The 25,324-nt window shown below is 41.7% G+C and overlaps 1 protein-coding gene across 1 annotated transcript in view; it reads right to left on the bottom strand.

Moving 5' to 3' along the window:
* ATRX (ATRX chromatin remodeler) overlaps positions 1 to 18,867 on the bottom strand; it is a 1,815,989-nt gene extending 1,797,122 nt beyond the window's left edge. Inside the window, exon 1 of the mRNA XM_078688830.1 lies at positions 18,489 to 18,867. Coding sequence (XP_078544956.1) covers positions 18,489 to 18,508 — 20 coding nt within the window. The 5' untranslated portion in view covers positions 18,509 to 18,867. The remainder of the gene's footprint in view (positions 1 to 18,488) is intronic.
* Positions 18,868 to 25,324: the final 6,457 nt, after the last annotated feature.

The raw sequence follows: 25,324 nt of genomic DNA, 5'->3' as shown, positions 1-25,324 counted from the left end.
ATGGTTGGGGAGCCTGTGCTTTGGACCATGGCGATCTGCTTATTAGGCAATGTACTACATCTTAAAGCGTGTAATCGCAGGCTTGTGGCTCTGGCGCTTCTGTTGGCCAAGCGTAGGGTGTCTTTGCACTGGGACGGGAGAGCTGCTGCTAGGCTTCCGCAATGGTTGAAGGATGTTGCCTTTTGCCGGGATCAACTTCTGTGCTATTGGGAGGAGTTGCCAGGAGCATCTAGACCTAAGGACATCTGGGGTCCATTCACTGCCTATATTACAGCTCAAACACCTGACTTAGTATTATATATGTTTATGGAAAGGTTCATGATTCATCTGCAAAACCTTTGATATGCTATATAATATGTGTCTGTTGGAGACTGTGCCTCTTTGTGGAAAAGATGATGGATGCCACTGCACTTTGCACACTGCCATGTATTGTTGCTGACTTTTTTTGAAATTTTATCTTTATTGTTTAGTTAATTAAAACCATAACAATTTGTATATCGCACGACCATTGTAAAAATGTATATGCTTTTCATTAAAATAGAATTAATTAAAAGAAACATATTATAAAAACGGGTAATAAAACTCAATTATATTCCTGAAGTTATTCATATCATTATAGAAAACCACAGTAGCAAAAAGTCAAATCATTAACAATTCGAATCTCCATGTTGTTTAAGATGTTTTTCAAATGCCTGCAAGAACTTCACCAGGTTGCAATGTAAACGAGGAGCAGTTGTGTCCAGGCTTCCAATAATGGCAGATCTACATGTTTGTAGCCTCTTAATCCGAAAACTAGGCTTTAAAAAATATGTACGTTCCTTGGACAACATCTTACAATGACAAATTATATGTATTGGATCTTCTTTGGGGCTACCACACAGTCGACATGTGACAGCTACATGCTGTTTCCAGCCCGGCTCCTCAGCTAAAGTTGGGAATTTACCTAGCCTCAATGCCATCAACTTTCTCTTAATAAAAATGGGATAAGTTGTTTCCAGGTACAATGCTGGGGTTAATGTTTTATAGCCGTTTATCCCTAACCAAGAGTGGGAACGATGTGAAAAAATTTCTTTATCCAAAATCAATGAATGAAGTTTGGCCACTTTGTTTAAAGCCTGTTTTAATACTTCAAATGACAGATTTTTATCCCAGAGGGTTTTTGTGCAAGTAGCCTCCAAAGCATGTGTAAGAAATTGATTTGCTTTTGATTTTTTTTGTGAATTAAGCTCCTGCCATAGATAGGTATTAAGATTATTGTTAATTGCTTTTTCCTTGATCTGGTACCTCACCTTGATGTACGAGTATAATCTGCCCAGTGTTTCGTTTTTCAAGCCAAATTCGAGACGTATTTGTGCTGGTGATGACATGCTGGGTAATCGAAGAACCTTCTTGTAAGTTTTAGTTATTAAACTGTTTAGTAGGACCGCATCCTTTCCGTGCATAGCCACACTTGCATACGTCAAAGTTGGAAGGACTTTGTTGTCCATCACGATTAGTAAAGGTTTAAGTGATGGGCCTTCCAATTTCTTTGTCAAAGTACTTAATCCAAATGTCAGGGCTCCCGCTCTTTGCGTCAGATATTTTGTTTGATCTTTTAAATTAAGCTGATCATCTAGAAAAAAGCCCAAATATTTGTATGCTGAGACTTTCTCTAGTATTTTTCCTTTTAGCCAAATATCTTGACGAGATCCACGGCGGTTAGTTATCAACATAGTTTTGGTTTTTGAGACATTTAAGGCCAACTTGTTTGCCGACAGGAAATCTGAGAGTTCCGATACTAATCTGGTTAAACCCACCTTTGTTAAGCTCATTAATACTATATCATCGGCGTAAGCCAGATGGGTGAGCTGTAGATCACCTAGTTTTGGTGGATGAGCATTACAGTTATTCAGTTTCCCGGAAAGATCTGAAATGAAGAGATTAAATAAATGAGGCGCAAGGACACACCCCTGTTTGAGTCCAATAGAAGTAAAAACTTTTCTCGACAGCCGTGTGCCATCCCCTATTTTTACTTGCGACCAGGTATCGGAATAAAATAGCAGCAGACCCCTTAGAATAGTCTACGGTATGGCCCATGCTTTCAATTTCGACCACAATAAATTACGGTCTACGCTATCGAAGGCGGCCTGAAGATCAATAAAACACAAGTTCAAGTCCTGTTTACTACTCATGCACTTCTCCGCAATCATAGTGATGGATAGGATATTTGCTGTTGTTCCAATCCCCTTCCTGAACCCCGTTTGATTAATGGGAATCAGCTCTTTTTCAGCTGACCAAGTGACCAAATCGTCTAAGAGAAGCGATGCAAAATATTTTGCCTCAACATCCTGCAACGCTATTAAACGATAGTTATTCGGATTTGATCTTTCACCACCTTTATAGATTGGCATGAATATGGATCCTTGCCAGCTTTCAGGTACTCGGTTCCGGTTTTGCACATCAGCAAACAGTTCAGCCAGACATGCTCTCCAAAATTCCGGTGCGTATTTATACGCCGCTTGCGGAATACCATTCGGGCCTGGTGCCCCATTAGATTTCGCTTTTTTAATTATTTTAATTATTTCGTCCGCCGTATATGAATTATTCTGTCGGTCGGTACTTAATATGTTACTGTGGTTGCTAGCCATAAGTTGCCTCCCCTGTTCATATACGGGGCACTTTTTGTTTTCACTTTTTGGCCAAGGATCACTACTTAGTGTATTTGCCGAGGTATCGGTAAACTTTGTCGCAAGAAACGTTGCCCACTCCGATTCCTGCACATTCGATGTAAGAACGTTACAGGGTCTGGTTAGCTGATTTATAGATTGCCAAAATGTATTAGTGTTCCGGAGTTTTGAACTGAAAATTAATTTGGACCAAAATCTCTCATTAGTTATCCTTTTAAATTCCCAGACCTTATTTTTATATTCTTTTCTTTGCGCACGAAAAGTGGCCCATTCACATACATCATGGTCAGCATACTGTAGATTCTTTTGAGTTTTTCGAAGTAATCTTCGCAAATCTTGTAGCTCTTTCGAGTGTTTTTTCTGTGGTCCGTCAGTGCTCGCATTCATAACAGGCAGCTTCATTTTTAGTTTTAATTTTTGCAAGAAAAGAGACCATGCTTGGATCACATTTGTTGCAACATTCCCAATCTCATTCAGTGTATCCGTCATTATAATAAACCACTCGTTTTTATTTATGTTAGACCAATTTATACGTTTCAGGTTAACAGAGCTTAGTTGGCCTTCCAGTATATATGACGGTTGCAACCTTTCCTTGTTGAGGTTAAATATGGTATGTTGCATCGCATGATCACTCAGCAGGGAGAACTCAATTTGAAAGCTGATTACCAAAGGGATTATTGAAAGACTAACCAATGTAAAGTCCAAGGTAGATTGGGAGTGTGGACCATAGTATGTTTTACTGGGGGGTTGATCTTCGGGAAACCTCCCGTTTAGTACACGCATACCAAGAAACTCTAATTCAGTCCCTAATTGGATTGCTGGTTGATCCTTCCGTGATCCTGCACCACCTTGTATTTGTTGTGGAACACCCCAATAGATATTATCGGCTGATATTTTATCGTCTTCGTCCGATGATAGGATCAGGTTAGAGTTAAAGTCACCAGTGATTATAATGTTGGAAAATGGATCTGTAGTACGTAAGTCCATAATAACATTGCACAATAACGCATTTTTTGACTTTTTCTGCTTAATTTTAGGTTGCGTGTAATAATTAACCAGAATTGTTGACGTGGAATTATTGATGTTTTGATCTGTTAGTTTGATTAACTGAATGCTAGAATCTGGCGATTGTAATTGTACTGAATTAATTTTTTATGATGTTGACATATACTGAGAGGCCACCAATGGCACGGCCATAGATTTTACACTTTTCAGCAGCTACATTATGATGTATAAACCCAACAAGGGCGATTTCTTCTTGTAACCAAGTTTCCTGTAGCGCAATTATGTCACATCCGCGCCATTCTTCCAATGGTAATCCTCCATCTAGTAATCTTTTTGCACCAGCAATGTTCCAGGATAACACATGTATATCCTTATTAGTTTTTTGTTTCTGTTCTCTGTTGAGTGGTCAGACCTTCCGTTTAACATACCAGGAAGCCATTTCCAGTTATCCATAGTATTTTGCGATTCCACAAAACCCTGTTTTGTTTCTACACAAGCCAGTGGGGATTCACTTCTGCCCTTTGCATTGAATAGAATTGAGTAAACAGGCTTTTGTTGATTTGTATGTGCATCATCAATTTTCCTGATAAGTTGAACTCCACCTGACCTCATCAGTGGTGTCGGGTAGCGTGGGGAAATTTGGTGAGTTATTTGAATACCCCAAGATTGAAAAATATCCGATTTCCCCATAATTGCTTCGCCAATTTCTGTTGATTTCCAGATTGTCAAAGTTTGGTCAATAGATGCGTCGTTTGGGCTTTCAAAAAATAGAACCTGCTCAAGGTCGCCTGTTTTACTTTCTTTTAGGTCCTCAAATTCAGCCAACAACTTCAGGATGTTGCTCCTATTCAGTATATCGTGGGCCCCCTGTGTCTTATACTCTGGAGTCCAGATTATTTTGTGCAACTCAATTCCGGATTGATGATTGAGTTCCCGTATCGAGGTGCCAGATTCCATCTTTGCTTGAATCACTTCTGGATTCGTTACACAAAATTTTAGTGATTTCTGCATCGGGGTGCTTAGCTCCATGGTCAGTCTTTGATGCTCACGGTGAGGTGAATCCTTTCTGGTTGGGATCTCCGAATCTGTTAATACTTTATTTATTTTATATTCTTATAGAGCGCCAGACTAGACCCCCGAAGGGGTATCTCCGCGATATTGCTGCAACAAGAGGGTGTTCTGATTCTGAGTCCAGAAGAGGAAATGTAGACTAGAGAGGCATTATTTACCGGGATACAGATATGTTTTTAAAATTTTCCGGAAAGTCAAGTGACTGGTGAGAGATCTTAGTTCTACTTGTGTAGAGTGAACTAGAATTGCCTTTGGACCTTCAATGCTACACGCTGACATTTGTGCATGGCAGATTAAACTGTCTGGGGCAGTATTTTTATCTGCCGGTTGTATGTCTGCCGAAGTTTTTGATGGTATTGATTTCGATGAACTGCTACTTGATTGCAATTGCCTTTCCTTGGTATCGTTGACCGGGCCTTGGGCAATCGTTTCCGTGGGCTTCGTCTTATGCTCAACAACTGACTATCTGACCTGATCACCATCTTTCTTACTCTTTTTGTCAGAGTTTGGAATAGACAAATGATTTTTGCCAACCTTCTCAGTTTGTTGCATTTTTGCGACGTATAAAGTTTTCGTCACCGAACCTGATATCTGAAGGTTTTTAGGAGCATTTTTTGTCAATGCTTTGTCTCCATTAGAAATGATATTACTTACTGACGTGTCTGAATCGCTTCCGCTGTTTTCTACATTTTTATGTGGACCTTGTTTCAGGTTAGAAAAAATGGGATATACTCCAATTCCCATATTTGAAGCTACCTCAGTTTTCTTATTTCTGGCTTTCCTCTCTTTTTTCCGTTGTCTCTTGGTTAGCTTATGATTTGAAGTCTCATTATTTCTAGACTCTTTCTCAGCTGTTATATTGGTTACTTCACTCACGTTGGACTTTACAAAAGCCATGTTATCCTCATTGGTGATTAGCGCGTTTAGGGTATTTTCATCATCCTGTACATTTTCTTCAGTTTTAGGAATAATCGGACCGTCCAACTTCAGATCTGCGTTAATCAATCTTTGATTTAAGGTTAGAATCTGTTCAAGGATGATGGGAAGAGAGCTCAATTTACCCAAGACAGGACCACAGGAGCAGGAGGACAATGACTGATAAGTATATGCTTGTGCTCTGTTTATTAGACTATTCAGGTTGTCCAGCTTTGTATTTATCCCTGCAATATTAGATGCAATAATGTTCATTAAATCGATTTGAATGTCCAACTTGTCAGATTGCATTGTCAAAGTTGTTGACGTTTGCAAAGCTCTTAAGAGAGGGGCAACCAAATTCACAAATGCCATATCCATTTGAGATTTAGACAGAAGTTCCTCTTTTGGTGGATCCTTATAGTTTGTACTAGGTGCTGGCACTTGATCCGCCCTGGGACCCGTTGGCCTCTGTGGGTGTACTATGAGGCTCTCACTGGTCAGGAACTTGTCCTCTTTGTAGCTCTCAGTTGCTCCTACTCCCACAAACTCCCTATTTCCTAGAAAGATCTCAGCCGGCTCATCATCCCATACACTTTTGTCTATCGTTGGGGTTGTGTTAGTACTGAGAAGAGCCAAATCATCGGGGGCCGATTCCATCAAAGCCGCACATTTAACAACCTGATTTACTATAGAATCTGATACCATTGATAACACGGAGCTTGGATTGGTAGTTGTTAGCATTTTTGGAGACTGCATTTTTGATGAAGTTGTTGGTTTGACCTCGGGGGTAGGATGAACTGATGCTACTGTTATAACTTCACATTTTTTCCCCCAAAGACCTGTTATTTTTCCTGTATTTCCTATTGTCTCCAACTGTTCAGTATATTTACAGGGATCACATGTTTCGTTTGACTGGGGACTTTGTCCCCCAATGGCGGTTATTGATGTTAACGTTGACGTTGAGGAAGCTTCAATTAGCGTGGCATCCACGTGCTCCCCCGGGGAAGTCATAATAGTGGGTGCAATAGGTGTTGATAAGCCCAGGACTCCCTCCGTTGAGGAGAACAAGACAGCCCCCGGGTCTTTCAAAAACTGGAATCCGGAAGATGACAAATTTTTATTTAGAATTGACTTTTTAAAGAGGGAGGCAATTGGTGAAATAAGTGGATTCTGTATTGGACTGTTTGCTTTATTAGCATTCAGTTTTTCCAGTCTTTTCCGTTTAAGAGCTCCTCGTGAGGCTGGTGTCTTGGCCCCTGGAGCTTTCCTCACTCTGCCAGACCTCATGGTGTGACCTGATGGTGAGACCCGATGGCACCAAGTCTTCACTTGACTTGGTCTTTGTTTTGTGACTTGGTCCAGTCTTTTGCGGACAATATGTAGGAGTTGACGGATCCCTAGCTGAACCCCCTTTTCAACCTTTTTCAACCTGCGAGGTATTCCGAGGCGTAGGGCTCACCAGATCTTGTAACGCTTCACAATGATACAAGCACTCGCGGGCAGGGCAATCACACTTCTAGTCAGCGCAGTTACTTCATTGGTTAACCACAGGCTGATGATTTCCTAACGCTAGTCCAGCTTTTTTCTGGGGGTCTCTGCGCTTTCTCCGTCAGACCAAAAACATACAAACCTCTTTCGATTATTTCAATTGCTTATTTTCGAAGGCTCTGGGCTCCAGGCTCTAGGCTCTCGGGTCTGGGATCCTATTCATCCCCACCAGCAGCTCTCAACTCTCAGCGGAGTCCTGGTAAAGTCTTGACCCCTCCCCGGTCCTCAGGGTCCAGTACTTCAATAGCCCAGAGTCGTCGAGCTCTGCTAAACACTCAATTCAACAATTCTGGAAGCTCAGCAAAACCACTCTCCTCCAGCAGATGGCGCTCCAGTGTTGTGTCCTTACACTGGATGCTGCAGCCTGCTCCAAGGGGGGGCCGCGTCTCCGAGTCTCTGGGCGCAGCAATCCAGGTGGGCCAGGTGAGCCTAATGCGGGTCCTGAGGGTCAGGTGCAAGTCTGGTCTGGTGCAGGTCTGAAGCCCGAAGCCTGTGTCCTATGCCTGCTAGAAACCGGCTGGAAACTGGCTCCGAGTTACACCGCACGTCTCAGCCCCCCACTGGCCCCTGGCCCGGCGCGCCTCACAGATCACGGCGCCCGGGGTATGGGAGAGGACGCGGAGGGGAGCGCAGGTAACACCGGAGAGCAGCACTGCTCCCTGCACTCGGCGTCTGTCGTCACTTCGTGGGCGGAGTAACAGCTGACTTTGACAAATGACATTGTGTTTATGTACTACAACGGTGGGCCAACATTTAAGATGCTTTTTGTAAGGATGCTCAAGCAACCAGCTGCCCCAAAAAATTGAATTACTAACCATTTAATCTCTTAACAAAACAAGCATTTACAATGCAATAGGTCTCGCAGCATTAAACTTTGAGCTATTGGCATTGTATATTACAATGTGTTGCATTCATTTGTTATCAAACTCTGAATTGTTTTATAAAGATTGATTGCAAACTGTCAAATGTTGCTGAATAGTAAGCAACGTTGTGAATAATATCGTTTGCTAGTCATCCTTGGGTACCAGAGTACTTCACTTGAGGCAGAGGTATTATCTTTAGACTACAGGTGCCGGTGCCGCTTGAGCTAGAAACAGGGCCAGCTACTCACTACTCACTACTCTGCACACTCACTACTCTGCGCACTCACTACTCTGCGCACTCACTACTCTGCGCACTCACTACTCTGCGCACTCACTACTCTGCGCACTCACTACTCTGCGCACTCACTACTCTGCGCACTCACTACTCTGCGCACTCACTACTTTTTAGTTCCATCTTTAGTGCTCTTTAGTATTCGGTGGTTCCGTGCAACAAGGGTAAGAACACCGCCTTCATTCTTTGAGTCAGGCTAGCCTTAAAACTTCAAGAGCCTGAGCTCCTAACATATCTTCACTAAAGGGTCGGGTCTGGTATATCACAAGCTGAGGGGTCCGTTTTCTAGAGGTACGCGTGGTGGCTTGGGTACGATTTGCGATGGGCAAAGTTTTATTAACTTACGAGAGTAGCGTCACCAAGTTTTAAAATGTTAATACCCACAGGGCGAGACGTTTCTACTCCTTCACGCCGACAACTCTTTGGTACCCCGGGGGTGTCAACTAGAGCTCAATTCTGTTTTTCGTGAGAAGTCCTGCCTCCTCGTGCTTCTGTCAGTCAGGCCCTCGGGCGCGCTCTCGTTTCTCCTCCCTCCTCCCCTTACCTCCTCCCGCAAGCTCGGCCCCTGCCTCCCACCGCTTTCCTCGGCAAGCCGCTCGGTGGCGCCCCCCTGCAGTCCGTGGAAGCGCACTGCAGCTGCCCCACTCCCCGCGCCTCTCGATGTGAGCCTCCCGGCGGAGCTCGCTCGCTCTCCCGGTTCCATTTCCGTGGGATCTGTTCCTTCTGCAGATCTGAGCGCGCATCCGGCTTGGCGCCGCTGGAAAGGTAAAGCCGCAGCCGGAGCTTGGGAGGGAGCTGGGCTAGTGTTCGGGGAGCAAGGATAGACGAGGGATTGCCCCAGGGGTGGAGGCGGGAAAAGAGGACACACGCAATGTAAATAAATCCACTTACCGTCATCTGCAATTTCACGAAGCACTTGATGACGAAAGAAATGTTTTTTTTTGTTTATTGTACGTTAACTTCAAAAAAAAAAAACGATTATAGTTAGAGCCAACATAACTTCCCCTTGTTAAACGAGACCCCCCAGTATGCGCATGCGTGTGTGCTTCACAGGAGACAGCGCCTGGCCGCAGCGCTCGTTCGCGTGCGCCTGTCACTTTCAAATCGCCTCCAAGGCGATGCGCGCGGCCAGGACTGTCTCCTGGGAAGCACACATGCCAACAAAAGGGGCTCGGAGGAGACGCGCTTCGCGCGGCTAGGCGAGACCTAAAAAACCTGCTATTCACCAATTACCCAATGCAATCAATCCAAATCTAGAACATGAAAAACAAATACAACTCAGGAAGAAAAGATGGCATAGAAAATCCGACTTAAGCAACCAACATAACTCAGGCACTCCTATATATAGAACGATTATGAAAAAAACTCAAAAATATTTAGTCTTACTGAATAAAGCAATGCAATTCATGGAGGTTTGGAAGGGTTGCCCTAAACATATTTAACAACAGAAGAAATATAATGTGACCGCCAGTACTTATATTTATGTGCATAGTGACGGAGCTCAAGGGAGGAGGGCAGGGGAGGTAGGAAGCAACACGGAGCAGAGGAGAGAAACACAAGAAGGGAAAAGAAATACAGACCAGCAGGGAAAGGAGTATGCCGGGACAGAAGCACAAGAGAGCTTGCAACACCAGGGAAACGGAAACAGAGAACAGGTAGTGTGCATGGGAGGGATACACAGGAGAAAGGGGAAAAACAAAAAAAAACGCACCACACTCAAACCCTCACCGAGTGCTGAACAAAGTAAAGTTGCATTATTTAAGTGCCACAAACTACTGAAGCCATATTGACAAGCATTGACAATGCCCATAGGTCTGGCTTTCAAGGAGTATAGTATGGTAATGTGAAGAACTACAAGTAAGCAGCACAGGAGTAGGTATGCATTTGTGTGCCAGCAAAGAACTGCACAATAATATTGGTGTGAGTTAAAAGCTCAGATTACAGTTGCGCTTTCAATCGAGACCCAATAATCCATGTAGATTTTATGGCTACATGGTCCCATCTTTGCTGAAGCCTGAGAAAAAAATAACATAAGGTATATAGTTATCTAAGACACTTTAATAGCATTCAAATGTCGTGTGTGCCACTGAAAGTTCTAGCTTAGGTAGACGGATGAACTGATCACAGCTGCTAGAGGGCAGGCACTTTTTTGTGGAAGCACACACCTGCCAAATGCTTGTTAATATGAGTAACTATTGGCATCCGAAGGTCCACAGTACTCTTGATCAAAGTCAACCCTAATGTTATGCCAATCCAAGAAAAGCATTCTGATCAAAATTGCTCGAACCGTAAGTTAATTACTGAGACTAGCGTTGCGGCCCAGAGCAGACTCCGCAAATAGCTTATCTATCTGTCAAAAATCATCTTACCAAACCTCAGGATACCACTAGCCTGCTTTTTGATAAATTATTGGAATGAATTTCCTCACATATACAATTCCATCTTCAAGACAAAACATTTAAGGGATGGTGTTAGATATTGTTACGTTTTATTCTATAATTTGATTTTGCTGACAGTGTATATTTAGGTACTTAAGAGCTCATTCTGGGCGTGAGCCAGACTGGGATGGGTAAGACTTTCGTTTCAAGACTTACTACTTGCTTCTACCTGTCAGGCTGCAATCTTATATCTGAGAGAGACCTTAAGTCACATTAAGCTACCTATATTGGATTGAACTTTATGCTAATTCCCCAACAATATTTTTCCCTTCTGTAATTATTTTACAAGTCAAAAAACTTCACTTTGTGCTCAATTAACTGATTATGCTAACTGAGCTATTGTAAATTCTAATTGACTTAGGGGCACTTGTCCTCATATATTCTTGAGGACACCACGCCCGATCCTATAAAAGTGTAGTATGCTGCGTGTATGCCGCGCGCACGTGTTTGTCACGCCGTGGTGGTGTCTCGCTCTTCCTCGAGCCTACTGACGTGCTTGGTTTCTTAAATGGCAAAGTACGATGTTTAAGTAGAGCAACATTAACCAAAGTCTGTGTTACCATCAAGAATATTGTCGGTTGGCAGATCTAGCCAGAATGGGTTTGTACCTGGTCCCGGATCAGACCACCCCATCAGGGTTGGGGATTCCCTGTGCATAGAAGTGTGCACTCTTGAGGAACCAAGGAGTGCAATTTTAGAAAGACAAAAACCTCTTTTCTCAGAAAAGATTGGTACCGTTAAAGGTTTTGTTCATCAAATCAAACTAAAACCCAATGCCAAGCCCTTTGTACACACAGTTCGCAAAATTCCACTGTCTGAGAGAAGTATTGAGACAACTCCTTAAGGATTTATGTGTTCATGGTATTATAGAACCTATGGAGTGTTCTCAATGAATTTCTCCGGTCGTGTTCGCAAGAAATCCAGAGAGATCCGTTTGTGTGCAGACTGAAGATCTCTTAATGCCAAGATTGTGAGGTAGTGCTCATAACATTTCTCCAAGATTGACCAGACTGGTTTCCAAATTGCATTTACCATAAGTCATGTGGCTGGCGGAATTTTTTAGGGCTAATTGTCTTTCCTGCCTTTGTCTGAGAACGATGATGGAAGTGAAGATGACATTGAATGTGCAGCAACCATAGATGATATTTTAGCACTGTATGAAGAGGATGTTTTATCTGCTGAAGAATGGAAAACGGTGTGTCAAGATGATGAGGTATTGAAACAAGTTAGCACATACATCACTGTTGGTTGGCCTCTTGTTCATTGTCTGCAAAATGAATTGAAAACATTCACACAGATCTCCAGTGAACCTTCTGTGGTAGATGGTTTGATCATGAGAGGTGATTTGCATGTCCAGTCTTCTAAAATGCATCTCTTTATCATTGCCAAGGCAAATAAAGGGTATCTTGGTACAACAAAGACGTGTATGTGCATCAAAGAACCCTATTGGCGACCATCTTTAGAAAATCAAGTCAGTATGACAATTGACAACTTCCCCGAATATCTGGTATCAGATAAACACTGGAAATTAAGCAGCGCTGCCCTACACCCAGTTGCTCTTCCTGAAGCCGCAGGGGAAAAATGAGGCCTCAACTTTTCAGGTCCATGTGTTACTTTACCTGAAGATATGAGGCATGTTATATTGTCAGTAAACTTTTTTTTTAAATGTTTGTATTTTTCTCTAAGGATAATTGAGGAAAAGCTTATATAATATGAACATGAGTGCAGACATTTTTTTTAATCCACCTGACTTTGTAAATTATTGTCTGAGGAATTTTCCATGTACATGCTGACATTGCGCGTTCTTTTGCTGTCCATGCCCTTAGAAAAATACTGAATGGTTGCTAGAATAATAAATTACACCTTGTTAATCATTTGTGCTTCTCTGAAATGTAAAGCCACATTTCTTTTCCATTCAATTTGCAATTAGTCAAGATATGGGATTATTTCTTACATTACTTAACTTGAAAATGTAGTGGCACTAGCTACTCTTTTTGTATGTATAACTGGAAGGAAATGTCCAATGGATCAGGGGAGTGGAGTCTGTACGCAGACTTGTTTGAAATGTAACATAAATATGAAAGGAGAATTCTTTCAGTTCATTACCTTCACTGAACAGGTTTTTCGTTGTTGGGTTTGCACCTGCTTAAGCATAAATAAACTGCTCTGTTTTACCTCCTACTACCTGTACTCCTCTGGATTTAAGTGGACAAGAGTGGAATTTTCCAGAGTGCAGAGGGGCGCTTTTCACATAATTGCTGTTGGAAAACAAAGACTGGTGGAACATTGATAGTGTTGTCAGTTTCACATCAGCAGGCTCAGGAAATTAATCAAAAGAAGGCTAGAAGTTCTTCCTCAGAATGGGATCAATCTCGTTTCGAAAATGGGAACAATGAAAGAAATGAGGAAACAAACCTGGATGTTGCTAGGTCCCCCTCATATGGGTTGTGTTGCTCAGAGTACAAGATCGCACAAAATCAGACGATCCAATAGATTCCAAGATTATATTATGGATTAATTTTCATTTCAACTGTATTTTGTTTTGTACGTTATATTTGACAGCATGGAGGGGGAAGGTGATGTAGTATGCTGCGTGTATGCCACGTGTTCGTGTTTGTCACGCAGCGCTGGTGTGTCTCGCTCTTCGAGACACCACCATTATGTCTTTACATTTAAATGTATTATTGTTCAATGGATCGGTACTCGCAGCGGCGGTAGCCGGTTAGCATATGTACGACAGTGCCGGTAGTTTATCGGACATCTCCAGCTGACCGGCTGCTGATCGTCGTGGGTGTGTAAGTTATGGAATAAACGTCTACTTCTTTTACTTGATGTTGGCTTATTTCATTTACCATAGAAGGTAATTTGGCCTTAGATTATCTGATAAAATATCATCAACACGATACAAAAAACAAAAAGTTCAAAATAGAAAAATGTGTGTTAAATCTCAGCCATTTAACTGCAGAAAGTTCTTACATTTAAAAAATAAAAGCAATATTACAATGTAAGACAGATAAATGTCACAACAAGAAAAGTTCATGTTTACTATGATGATTAAAATGGGGGCGTAGTGGAGCCTATAACAGCGCTTTAAATGAAATCTAGAAGTCCTAGTACTCGCTATCCAGAGTACCTGTTTGCTTTCAAGAATCACTGGTGTACTCTCATTAAATGTATCGAAGCAGTGTGGGTACTTATTATCGGGTCGTACTTGCCCACTCAGAGCACTGGCCTACAAAGAAAAGCAGTGGCCTAAAATAAACAGAAGCACAGACCCAAAAAATATGTAAGGAACAAGCATACGGTTGCGAAAAGAAAGCAGGGGCCATACATGGGTTATTTAACAAGACGGAGAGCATCAATAAACTTTGAGATCAAGTATCAGTGACTGAATTATGCGTGCGTCTCTTTTTCAGGCAACCAGCAACAATGAGCTAAGTATGTGAAGCAAAAAACATGATGTGCCAACAACGAAGTAGGATATATTAGGATTCTAAATGTCGAATGCTCATCAAGACATCAGTGGAAATGGATCACATGACCTTAGGCCAGGCAACCTGACACGAAATCGCATTCTATCACTTTGGGCACAGGTGATCACAGGAAATTACAATGATGCTATTGGCCCAGAAACGACATTCAAGTTGTAAATTAAGCATGTGAGACATGCAGTTAGAACTGAGCTCGCTAGCACATCCATTACATTAGAGTTACCAAGTAGGAGCTGCAAAGTCAAAGCACTAAACTTTCTTAAAAAAAGATAAAATCGCCAGCTCCACAAAGAATATGTAAAATGCAATTGCGTAAAAATAGCATCCCACCGCCTAATCCAATATGATTAGCAAGCATACACATTTAGAAACTCCCATCACAAATGTGCCCGCAGATACACACAAGAAAGTATTTCCTCTTAAATATAAAAATTAAATTAAAAAAAGAAAGTATCACAGGATTAATGGGACCTGACCAACTATGTTGGAGTCTACTATAACTTAAGTCACCACGTTTATACATCGATAATTGCAAATTAAATAACCTGCAATACCCCAAAGATCATGAGTCTCGTGGCTGTGGGATACCGGTCTCCTGCCGCAAAAATTAGAACAAGTCTGTAGGACATAGATTTAGATAATGTTATATAAATCGAGGCAGCTGGTGGAAACATTTCATTTGCCAGTCTGCAATTCAACAGAGTTTGGTATTAGGGGGTAACCCAGTGCTTTAAATGGGGAGAAAAATAAGTGCAGGTACTCATTTAAATGAGCCATGAGTGTGGTTAGTGGGCGGGGCAAGGCGTGGGGCAGATAAGACACTTCTGCTATGGAGTAGTCATATTGCCCTTGATAATATTCTTTAATTCCTCTATGCGCAGATTCCCTCTGCACATGTCGCATGACATATATCGCTAGTATGTTGTCATGACCTTCAGAAATATGTATTCAGTCCATTGGAAGGGAAAGGTTAGAATGGATAATCATATTGATGCCTCAGGAGATTCAGTTCCAATTTACCACATAATAATCAGCAGAATCTTGATGATTTCTATCCACTAGTATGTGAACTTGGCTTTCCTCTGTGTTATGTGGTCCAGTTGTGAATGATCTGGGGCCAGCGAGTGGTTGATTTTGGCCCAGTAGTGTGTGAAATTGGCTCAGTACTGTATGATCTTGCTCCATGATGTGTTGTCCTAGGCTAGTAATCAGTGGACATGGCTCAAAACAGCTTGTTTTTAAGCTATCCTTATCGGATCCTGAGGCATAGCTGTGATTTAGGCCAGCAATAGTACTGAACCATCAATTTACTATCTTGTGTCAGTGGCGTGGGGTCTTAGCTGAGCCCTGTCTGATCTTGGCTCAGTCATTTTAGATCTTTACTCCGTGATTTGCTTTGAACAGAGGACATAATGAAAAGATCAAGGTGAGCTCATGAAGAGCACCATTTATTTCCTATGTGCATGCATGCAAAACCTCATGCAGGGGAGTTAAAATTAGATTTCAATTTTTCCATTCCGTTTTCATTTTGATGAAAGCTGAGAAAAAAAATACAGTTTTTGCAATGTATGTCTATAAAACTATAGGTATTCCCAATATGTTGTCAGGTATAGAGTAGGATGTGTAATGTGAGTGGTCCTGGTGCTTCCACCTACCTTCCCCTACCATAGAACGATTGAGTGTGGAGAGCAGTTTCAATGCACACACTCACCCATCTCTGCTTTCTCAATTCTTTCTGTTTAACCAGGCAACACCAATTCATACCTGTGAAGTGCTGTGCATACACTCCCTTCAGTCCCACAGTTTTCAAGTTGTTCTCATTTTAAGGGCTTATACTGCTTTTTCCTTGCACGAAAGGGGCATATTCATGAGGCCTGTTGCATTTATATGGACTGACCACACCAGCCCTGCCAAAGGATCCGTAGAATTGGACAGATTTTGCAAGTTGCACACTGCCATCACTGTGTGATATTAGACCTAGACAGTGTTGTAGGTCAGTGTTATGTAATCCAATCACTGTGGTATATTGATTATTGGTAGGATAGTATGTGAATGTATGCCATTGCTATTTACTGGACAAGAGCTGTGTAATTCGTATGCACTTTGTGATACCTGGTCTAATTTTTGTGATATTGTCACAACGCTAAAACATCTTGCCTACCACTTTCTATATAGGTGGACTGTGACAACACTGTATATTGAGGTAAGTGCTACTAATGCAACAACATTATGTGCAGGAATTGACTATACATTGTTAAATGTTTACCAGCTTCGCAGAGAAGTAGATTGGATTACACAGGATGTAGAACCATGTGTATCTTCAACACAAGACAGAAAGGCTTTCCACCGTTTGCCAGATATAGGAGTGTATCAATGATTGATATGAAGTTGCAGTGCAACTGGCATAATACTGAGCTGGTTCATTAAATTAACTGAAAGTGCCCCTAGCTCTCTTCTTTGGTTGCTGCATTTGAAAACTCCTGAAGACTCCCATACTGAATGTAGCTGCACACTACAAATAAGGTGTGACGGCGATTTTTTTAAGGGGGCCAACCTTTCTTTACAAAGTGAAATGGGAAGACTTTTTAATTCATATGTTAATAAACAGTGGTGTGCACATCTACTGGTATTAGGCCCTAAATTACAATTAATGCAGCTAAGCCATTGACCGCATGGGGTTAATAATCAGTATCCCCCTGAAATACCAGCATTAATGACTTCAATATTATTTGCATGTACCAAAACACATAAAAAATGTACTATTAATAAAATAGGTGACCTCGTTATACAAGTCCAAACACAATCATATGTTAATATTTCCTGCTTTGGTAATATCTGCAGCTTCATAATGTCATACTCTATGCTTGGATGTGGCCGAATACTTACATATTCTTGAGTGTACACTCACTGAAACAAGTAGCAATGCACACACAAAGCATTCCAAGAATTTCCTTTAAAATACCTCCCGAGTGTATGGATTCTCTCCCCCTTTCACTCGCTATTCTCACACAGACACACAAGCAGGCAAACGCCCAGACACAAGCAGACGCTCACACAAGACCCAGGTGGGATAAAGGGGATTTTGCACTCCTTATCTCCGGTGGCTTTCTTAAATGCTGCTGTTAGCTGGATGCCTGCATTCGAGTGTGTGCCCAAATGCACGAATGTGAGTGACAGCACAGGGCATGAATGGACCCTGCTCTGTCAAACAGTGTGATGGTGAACGCCGGACATTATGCAAATGAGCCCCGCTGAATAGTTTTGAGGTGGCTCCGCCTGGGCTAGAGGCTAGAGCGGCTGTCAGACATCCTCGTTGGTGCTCGTGAACACCAGCAACAATGAGCCTACCTTTGATGAGTACCGGTACTCTCCTTGGCAGCAGAGAAGTGCAGGTACTCAGAACGATAAAAGTAAGAAGTGCCGGTACTCAGTACCTGCCCATTTAAAGCACCGAGGTAACCACGTGGTTTACTGAGAGGAGAGAACCCTAAAATGCTCCACTACCACCTACTCTGACCCACACGGCAACGTTATCCCAAAAACTAAGCGATGACATGGAAAATGTGGGTAGGACACCAGAGATATGGTCGGTTTCAATTGAAACACTAATCAAGTGCTCTTATCACTGACGTTTAACGAGAGAATTGGAACAATATTAACATATGCATTTACCAGCACAGAGGGCAATATACACACACAAACACGGAGACACGAAGAATAAGAAGCTATTTACCATGTGTGTAATGCTTCACTTGTTAACGACAAAACATAACGAAGTGTGAAGAGCTTGTAGAACTTAGCATCTTTGGGGGGGGGGGGGTTCTTCGTTTTGCGCATGGAAGCGTGGGGCGACTTACAAATACTGGTAGAAACACATGTCGAAGAAGCGAGAAAGTTTAGAGAAGCTTGCCATTTGTATAACATCAATACAAAGTACAGCAACTACACACCATGGGCACACACAACAGAAGATTCCAGGAGACTGACAGAGAGAACACAAACAAGCAAATCAACCAAGACAACATTAGCAGAGGATCAAGCTGGCCAAAAGAGGTACACGCATTCCTTCCAAATGTAAACAAAATTATAACGATCGAGACAAGGTACCCAAAACAAGCAATGATGAAGCACATGCCCACCAATAGTACCGCCCCTTCCGCTGACCATGGAGGCCTTCTTAACACCCTCGCCCGGTTTACCTCATGGGCTCTGCTGTCATGTCTTTTCCCTCAGCACCGGTGCACCCTCCTTCTCCCCGCGGATGCTCCGGTCGCTGCCCAGCTTCGGCCTCTCATCAGTCGCTCGCCACTATCTTAAGACACAGTAAACACGAACGAGAGAACTCCGGCGTCAGATATTGATGCTCCTTTCACTTTAAAGATTGGCCTCTCCGACTATAGTCCGCCCCTCCCTCTCCGCTCACTCCACTGCCGCTTCCACCCGGTGCCTCTGTTAATCGGCGGAGGCGAAAAGAAGCCGGAGGAACAAAGCGGTGACCGCCATCTTGTCGACGGAAGAGGGAGGAAAGACGCAATCCATTTGGCGCGTCGGTCCCTTTCGTCCCGCCCCTCCAGTGCTGATTGGCCGACGCTTAATTTCCTGATTGGTGTTTGAGTTAGGCTTCGACTGCTAGGTAGGGTTGACGTCTTTTTTTTGTCTCGCGGGCAGTCGCTAGAGGGCGTCTGTGTGATGTGGAAGATAATGGCGAGCGTGAGCGCTCTATAATGTTGAGTATGTTGGATTGCGACGTTTTTTTGTCCTAGCATTGTGACGTGTCTTCTCTGTTATATTGTGAAGTGTTTTCGTAGCACATTATGATGTCTTTAATCTGTGATATCGCCGGACTTTGGGAAATGAGTCGGCTACGTTTTTTTCTAGATTTCTTCTCAAGTTTGTGAGGAAGGTTCAAGCTGCTGCCATAACATTAGGTTCCAACGTGACAAAAATTCCGTATGGAAATCACCTGGGAATAACGGACCAGTGAGGTTGCTAGATTTTCTCCATCCCGCCCTTTCCTTTGTCAGCTGTTCTTGGAAAGCCCGGATAGTATGGCCATTTTACAGAATTTGCCAAGTTTTCTAGTCTTCTTTCAAAAAACATTTTGATACCATTTCAACTTCATGAATGTTTCCAACGTTCTTTTGTTGATTGCATGGATGTGGTGATGGTATGTTTCTTTAATGTTTATTAGAACTGTACTATGCAATGGAATCTCGTGTATGAACTTTGCAACCTCAAGACTGTATTTAAAACGGTTACCCTCGCGTGTACATTCACCATTGACTATTTTAAAAAAAAAAGGGAAAAGTCCGACCGTATGTTAATGAAAGTCTGACTGCTTTGAGAAAATATTTGCTGACTCTAACATCTTCACACTGCGATTCAGTTTATTAGCGTTGTGTATCTTTTAAATAAGAATTAACGCTTACCGAATGCACGAGTGTCTCGCTCTCAGCAGTTTTGAATCACGCAGCAGCGACGCTTTGGAGAACTGAATTCTACGCGCGCTTACGTGATTCCTTCTACAATTCATCGACGTTTGTAAGCGTCATCACGCTCTCCATCGCCATCTTGTGGTTGCTAGGACAACGCAATCACGGAAACGAAGAGCGTTTTCTCCGGTCTACATTTGGGTATATATGACTTTCTTTATCTGAAATTTCGAGCGCTTTCAGCGGAAAACAAATCGGATAGCGCATTTTACATGAAGTTTAACATTTTTCTTCTTTTCAAGTGCATGCAGCAGGAAATTTATTCCTGAAGCCCATTCTTTTCGTTCTCTTTTAAGATAAAAGACATTATCAATATTTTCAATATTTCAGCATATATTCATCTTATTTCGTGACAAAATTTTTTTTTCAAGATGTCTGTTGAAGCTACTCCTTCAAGATCCAACCCAACAGGAGATGCAAATAGAGACACCCATCTATCGTACTTACAAATTAATTCTCCTAAAGAGTTTTTATCAATCCCTGGAGAACCAGTTGTGTCGTGGTTAGACTGGAAGGAGTACTTTTTGAATTATATAGCGAATTTGGAAGATGTCAATGGCGTCTTCACTCCTGAAAGAAAAAAAAGAATGTTACTGTACTCTTTAGGTCCTGAAGGTCTTCGCATTTTTAATGAAATGCACAAACATCAAAGTGCGGAGGGAGATTTGGACGTTTTTAAAGCAGCTATTGTAGATCTTGATGATCATTTCTCTCATGTAGTTTGTATTGCCGTTACCAGACATTCTTTTTTCCACAGGAAACAACAAAAGCACGAGTCCATAGAAGAATATGTGTCTAGTTTAAAAAAATTAGCTGCTAAATGTAAATTTGCACAGTTGCATGACGATTTAATTAGAGACCAAATTGTCATGTACTCTAAAAATAGAACTCTACAAGAGAAATTGTGGGTAGAAGGTGATAGTTGCTTGAAGGATATTATTGCTTTAGTGAAAAAAGCTGAACTTTTAGAAAGGTGTGCCAAAGTCACTCTTTCACAGGATAAAAAGGAGGAGGTGGTTAGTAAGATTGTGGGGAAAAAAAAATTCTACACCAATCAAAAAAAATTTGAAAAAAAGAAACCCAATAGTTTTGACAAGAAAAAGTATGAAGGCAGGGAACAGAAAACGTTTAGTAATGTTGTGTGTTACAGGTGTGGCAGTTATGCACATTCTGCCACTTATGAAAGTTGTCCCGCCAAAGCTGCCAAGTGTTTGGAATGTGGTTTGATTGGTCACTTTTCAAGGGTTTGCAATCGCAAAGCTAAACAAAAACCGAAAAGCAAGATAGCTTGTGTGCAAGAAGATAGTGATAACAATTCATCTTCATCGGAGAATGAGTCACATGTTAACCTTATAAAAAGGAAAAATGTAGTAGTAAACATTACAGGGTCTTCCTCTTCTAAACCATTGTGTTTGGTTTCAGTGGGAGGTATTGTTGTCCAGATGGCTGCGGATTCTGGGTCCCCTTACACGATTGTCTCACAAGATGTTTGGAGGAATCAGTTTGTTGACAAAATAGGACCTTGGTTAGAAACCAATGACGTGTCCGCTGAAAGCTACACTGGAAACGACATTGATTTCTTGGGTTTTAGAACCTTGATCTTTCGTTTTAAAGAGAGGAAAGCAATTGGGAAGCTGTACGTTGCAAGAGTTGGTCCATCTGTCTTAGGGTGGAAGGACCAGAAGCTTTTAGATATCATTCTTAATCCTAACAGCAAGGAGCAGGTTTTAATCTCCTCTGAATCTGAGGACACAAAGAAGTGGGTACTTAAAGAATTTCCTGAAGTATTTTCGAATCAAATGGGGAAGTTGAAGGGTTTTACTCATCAAATTCATTTAAAAGAAGGAGCTATTCCGAAAATTCATAAGGCTAGAAACATACCTTTCATAATACGAGTTGAGGTTAAGGGAGAATTGGATAAAATGTTAGCAAATAAAGTTATCGAACCAGTTGAAGCGGCTGAGTGGGTTTCTCCATTGGTCGTAGCCCGAAAATCCAATAGCAAGGCCCGCTTGTGTGTTGATTTAAGGTATTTGAATAATAACATTTTAGTAGATCAGTTTCCTCTCCCTAGGATTGATGAAATGCTCTCCTTGACACGAAATGCAGAATGGTTCTCAACGCTTGACTTATCAGCTGCTTATCATCAGGTTGTTTTGGATAAGAAAAGTAGGCATCTTACATCTTTCTGTACACCTTTTGGCTGTTATAGGTTTAAGCGAATGCCTTTTGGGTTAGCATCAGCCGCTGCGGTGTTTCAGCGGATGATGTCTAACGTATTCAGTCATATTCCTGAAGTCATATTTTTTCAGGACGATATTTTGGTCATGGGGAAAGACAAAATACAGCATGACACCATCCTTAGAGAGGTCTTAAAGATACTCAGAAGCAATGGATTGGTGGCAGAAAGAACTAAGTGTAAGTTTTCAGAGAGGTCTCTCACATATTTGGGGCATGAGATTGGCACTTTCGGTATTAAGCCCAAGACGGAGTTAGTCGAGGCCATTCTCAAAGCAGCTGCACCCAAATCGAAGGATGATCTGCGATCCTTTTTGGGCTTAGCAGAATTTTATGCGAAATTTGTTAATCATTTTTCACAAAAGACGTATGAAATGCGCCTTTTGATGAAAAATAAGGTAACGTTTGAATGGAGTGATGCTTGTCAACAAGCGTTTGAAAACATAAAAAGAGATATTGCACAAGCACCGACGTTACAGGGTTTTGATCCTCATGCTGCATCCATTATAACCACTGATGCGAGTGCCACTGGTATTGGCGGTGTCCTTACACAAGTGTCCAGTTCTGGGAATGAGGTAATTATAGCTTTTGCCTCTCGTTCATTATCTCCTACTGAAGAAAAGTATTCGGTCATAGAACGAGAGGCATTAGCATGTGTATGGGCCATGGAGCACTATAGGAAATTTGTGTGGGGAAAGAAATTTTTGCTAAGGTCCGATCATAAACCTTTGACAAAACTTCTCACCACTGAGGGTCTGTCCAGAGCATCTGCAAGAATTGCTAGACTATCAATGAGGTTACAGGATTATGTGTATGATGTACAGTATGTTCCTGGTACAAAAAATGTCATAGCGGATTTTCTAAGTAGATTTTCCTTACCACTTAAGGAATTAGACAATGATCCATGGAAAGATTATTGTGTAGCTGGTGTGTTTGATGATGTTCCTGGCCTTTCTAAACAAGTTTGGCAGAAGGAATACCATGATGACACAATTTTGCATGCAGTCAAGGACAAAATCGTTAATGGATGGTCAAACGAAGCTAAGGTTGATCCAAAATTGAGGCCATTTTGGGAGGTGCGAGATGAATTAAGTGTGGAGATGGATTTTGTTTGCAGGGTAGGAAGGATTGTACCTCCTTCAGGCATAAGAGACAAGATTATTGATATAGGCCATGAAGGGCACCCAGGAATCTCTCGTACCAAGAGAAACATAAAGGTCTTGTATTGGTGGCCTAAGATTGATGTTGATATAGAGAGAAAAGTTCGTGAATGTTTCAGTTGTGAAAGTGCAGACAAAACCCAGAAGACTTTAAATCCTCCTTTGTCGTCCCTAGGATGTCCGAATTTGCCTTGGGAGTGTGTTGCGTTAGATATTCTTGGACCTGTCTATTGGCAGGATGGTTCTTTGAGGTACATTTTGGTAATAGTTGATCTTTTTTCTAGATGGTTAGAAGTAGAAATTGTTCATACTGTGGACACTAAAGCGGTAATTGGGTTTCTGGAAAGGTGTTTCTTAAAAGAAGGGTTTCCAGCTTCAATTTTAACGGATAATGGCGTCCAATTCAAGTCTGAGGCTATGAGAGTATTTTTGGGCAATATTGGAATTGAACAGAAATTTACAGCACTGTATCATCCTAGGGGTAATTCTGTTGTTGAAAGGGTGAACAGAGTTATTAAAGGAGTTTTACAATTGGCAAAAAGAGCTAATAGGATTTTTGAGGATGAACTTAACAAGCTTATCTGGTCTTATAGGATAACTATTCATGACACTGTTGGTGAAAGTCCGTTTGGTTTAATGCGTGGAAGATTTCCCCACTGCAAAATTAATCCAGGCTGGATGGGCAGAAGCAAAAGATATGATTGGGATGTGGATCAAGTTAGGCACTCCATTAGTATCTCTCAAGAGAAAAATAAGGAGTTCTTTGATAGCAAACATGGTACTAGAGAAGTGTTGGTAAAAGTTGGACAGTGGGCCAGAGTCAAATCCGGAAGAAAATCAGGAAAATTGGAATCCAGATTTTCGGATCCCATGCTTCTCACTAAGGTTATGAAGAATACTGTTCAATTCGAGGATGGAAGCATTCACCACATGAGTCGCATAGCTTTAGCTAAGGCTGTTTTTTTTTTCAAAAGATGGTGAGGATAGTTGTAGAGATTATTGGTGGTTAAATGCTTTTTCAAATTTAAAGGAGGGGAATGTGCAGGGTGTTGTTGAGCCTCAGCCTCCTGATTGTGCAGTCTTGCCCGGTATTAGCTCATCAGAGCCTGTGAGGGGAAATGGTTCCCTTGAACCCCTTTGTCTTGATGCGAACACAATGGGTGGTCCTAGTTCTGATCCAGAAATTCCTGCAGATGTAATTTCAGATCTTCCTTCTGTAGAAGTGACACGCAATGCTGGGGTTACAAAGTCTAGCAGTTTTGGCAGACCTATTCGTATTCCTAGCAAATTTGATGATTTTGTGCCTCAGTAAATATTTATTTATTTCCTTTCTTTTGTGTTATAAAGAAGGGGGATGTGTGGTGATGGTATGTTTCTTTAATGTTTATTAGAACTGTACTATGCAATGGAATCTCGTGTAGTGTTCTGAACTTAGTAGGAATGTCGTGACTTCATTATACTGTTACCTGCTCGTTATGCTGCATGCACTTTTATCTCCTGAACTACGAGTTAAATAAATACTTTACACCACTTCCTGGATGTCGTCTTATTGATGAAGAGGTCACTACAATGGACTTTAAGATTTCCTCAAACGCAGGTAGGATTATATTGTAACTGTATATACTCAGTGCTTTCTATTCAGAGGGCTTGTGATTGCTGAATGAAACATTTTCAAGCATTTGAGTCAAGAATTTTCAATTCTAACAAGGACATGGAGGCGAGGATTATGCTTCTCTAACTTTACTTCAAAATATCAGCAGCCATTCAAAACACAGTTGACACGAAAACTACATTTCCCATCATACCATCAGCCAACAAGGCCCCACCAGCCTCTATATTATGCCTAAACCACAAGGATACCTCCTCTGTCTTTACAAAGAAGTCCAAACAGCAAAAAGAAAGTTCGAACAATCCAACAAATCCAACAGCACACCAAGCCCAGCAGCACCATCGTGGAAGAGCTCAACCAGGGATCCAAAGATCATCAATAAGACCCAGACAGTGGATCCACAGCTCCGCAAACGTTCAGTTCTGCTTCTGATCGGAACCTGTTGAGAAACAAGCATTTACAATCCAACGGTTTCGCCTATGTAAAAGTTAGAGCTATTGGCATTGTAAATGACACATTTTTTATTTATGTGTTGG

The sequence above is a fragment of the Lissotriton helveticus genome, chromosome 4_1, assembly GCF_964261635.1.
Source record: "Lissotriton helveticus chromosome 4_1, aLisHel1.1, whole genome shotgun sequence".
Taxonomy (NCBI): Eukaryota; Metazoa; Chordata; class Amphibia; order Caudata; family Salamandridae; genus Lissotriton; species Lissotriton helveticus.
This window is presented reverse-complemented; position numbering and strand designations above follow the sequence as displayed.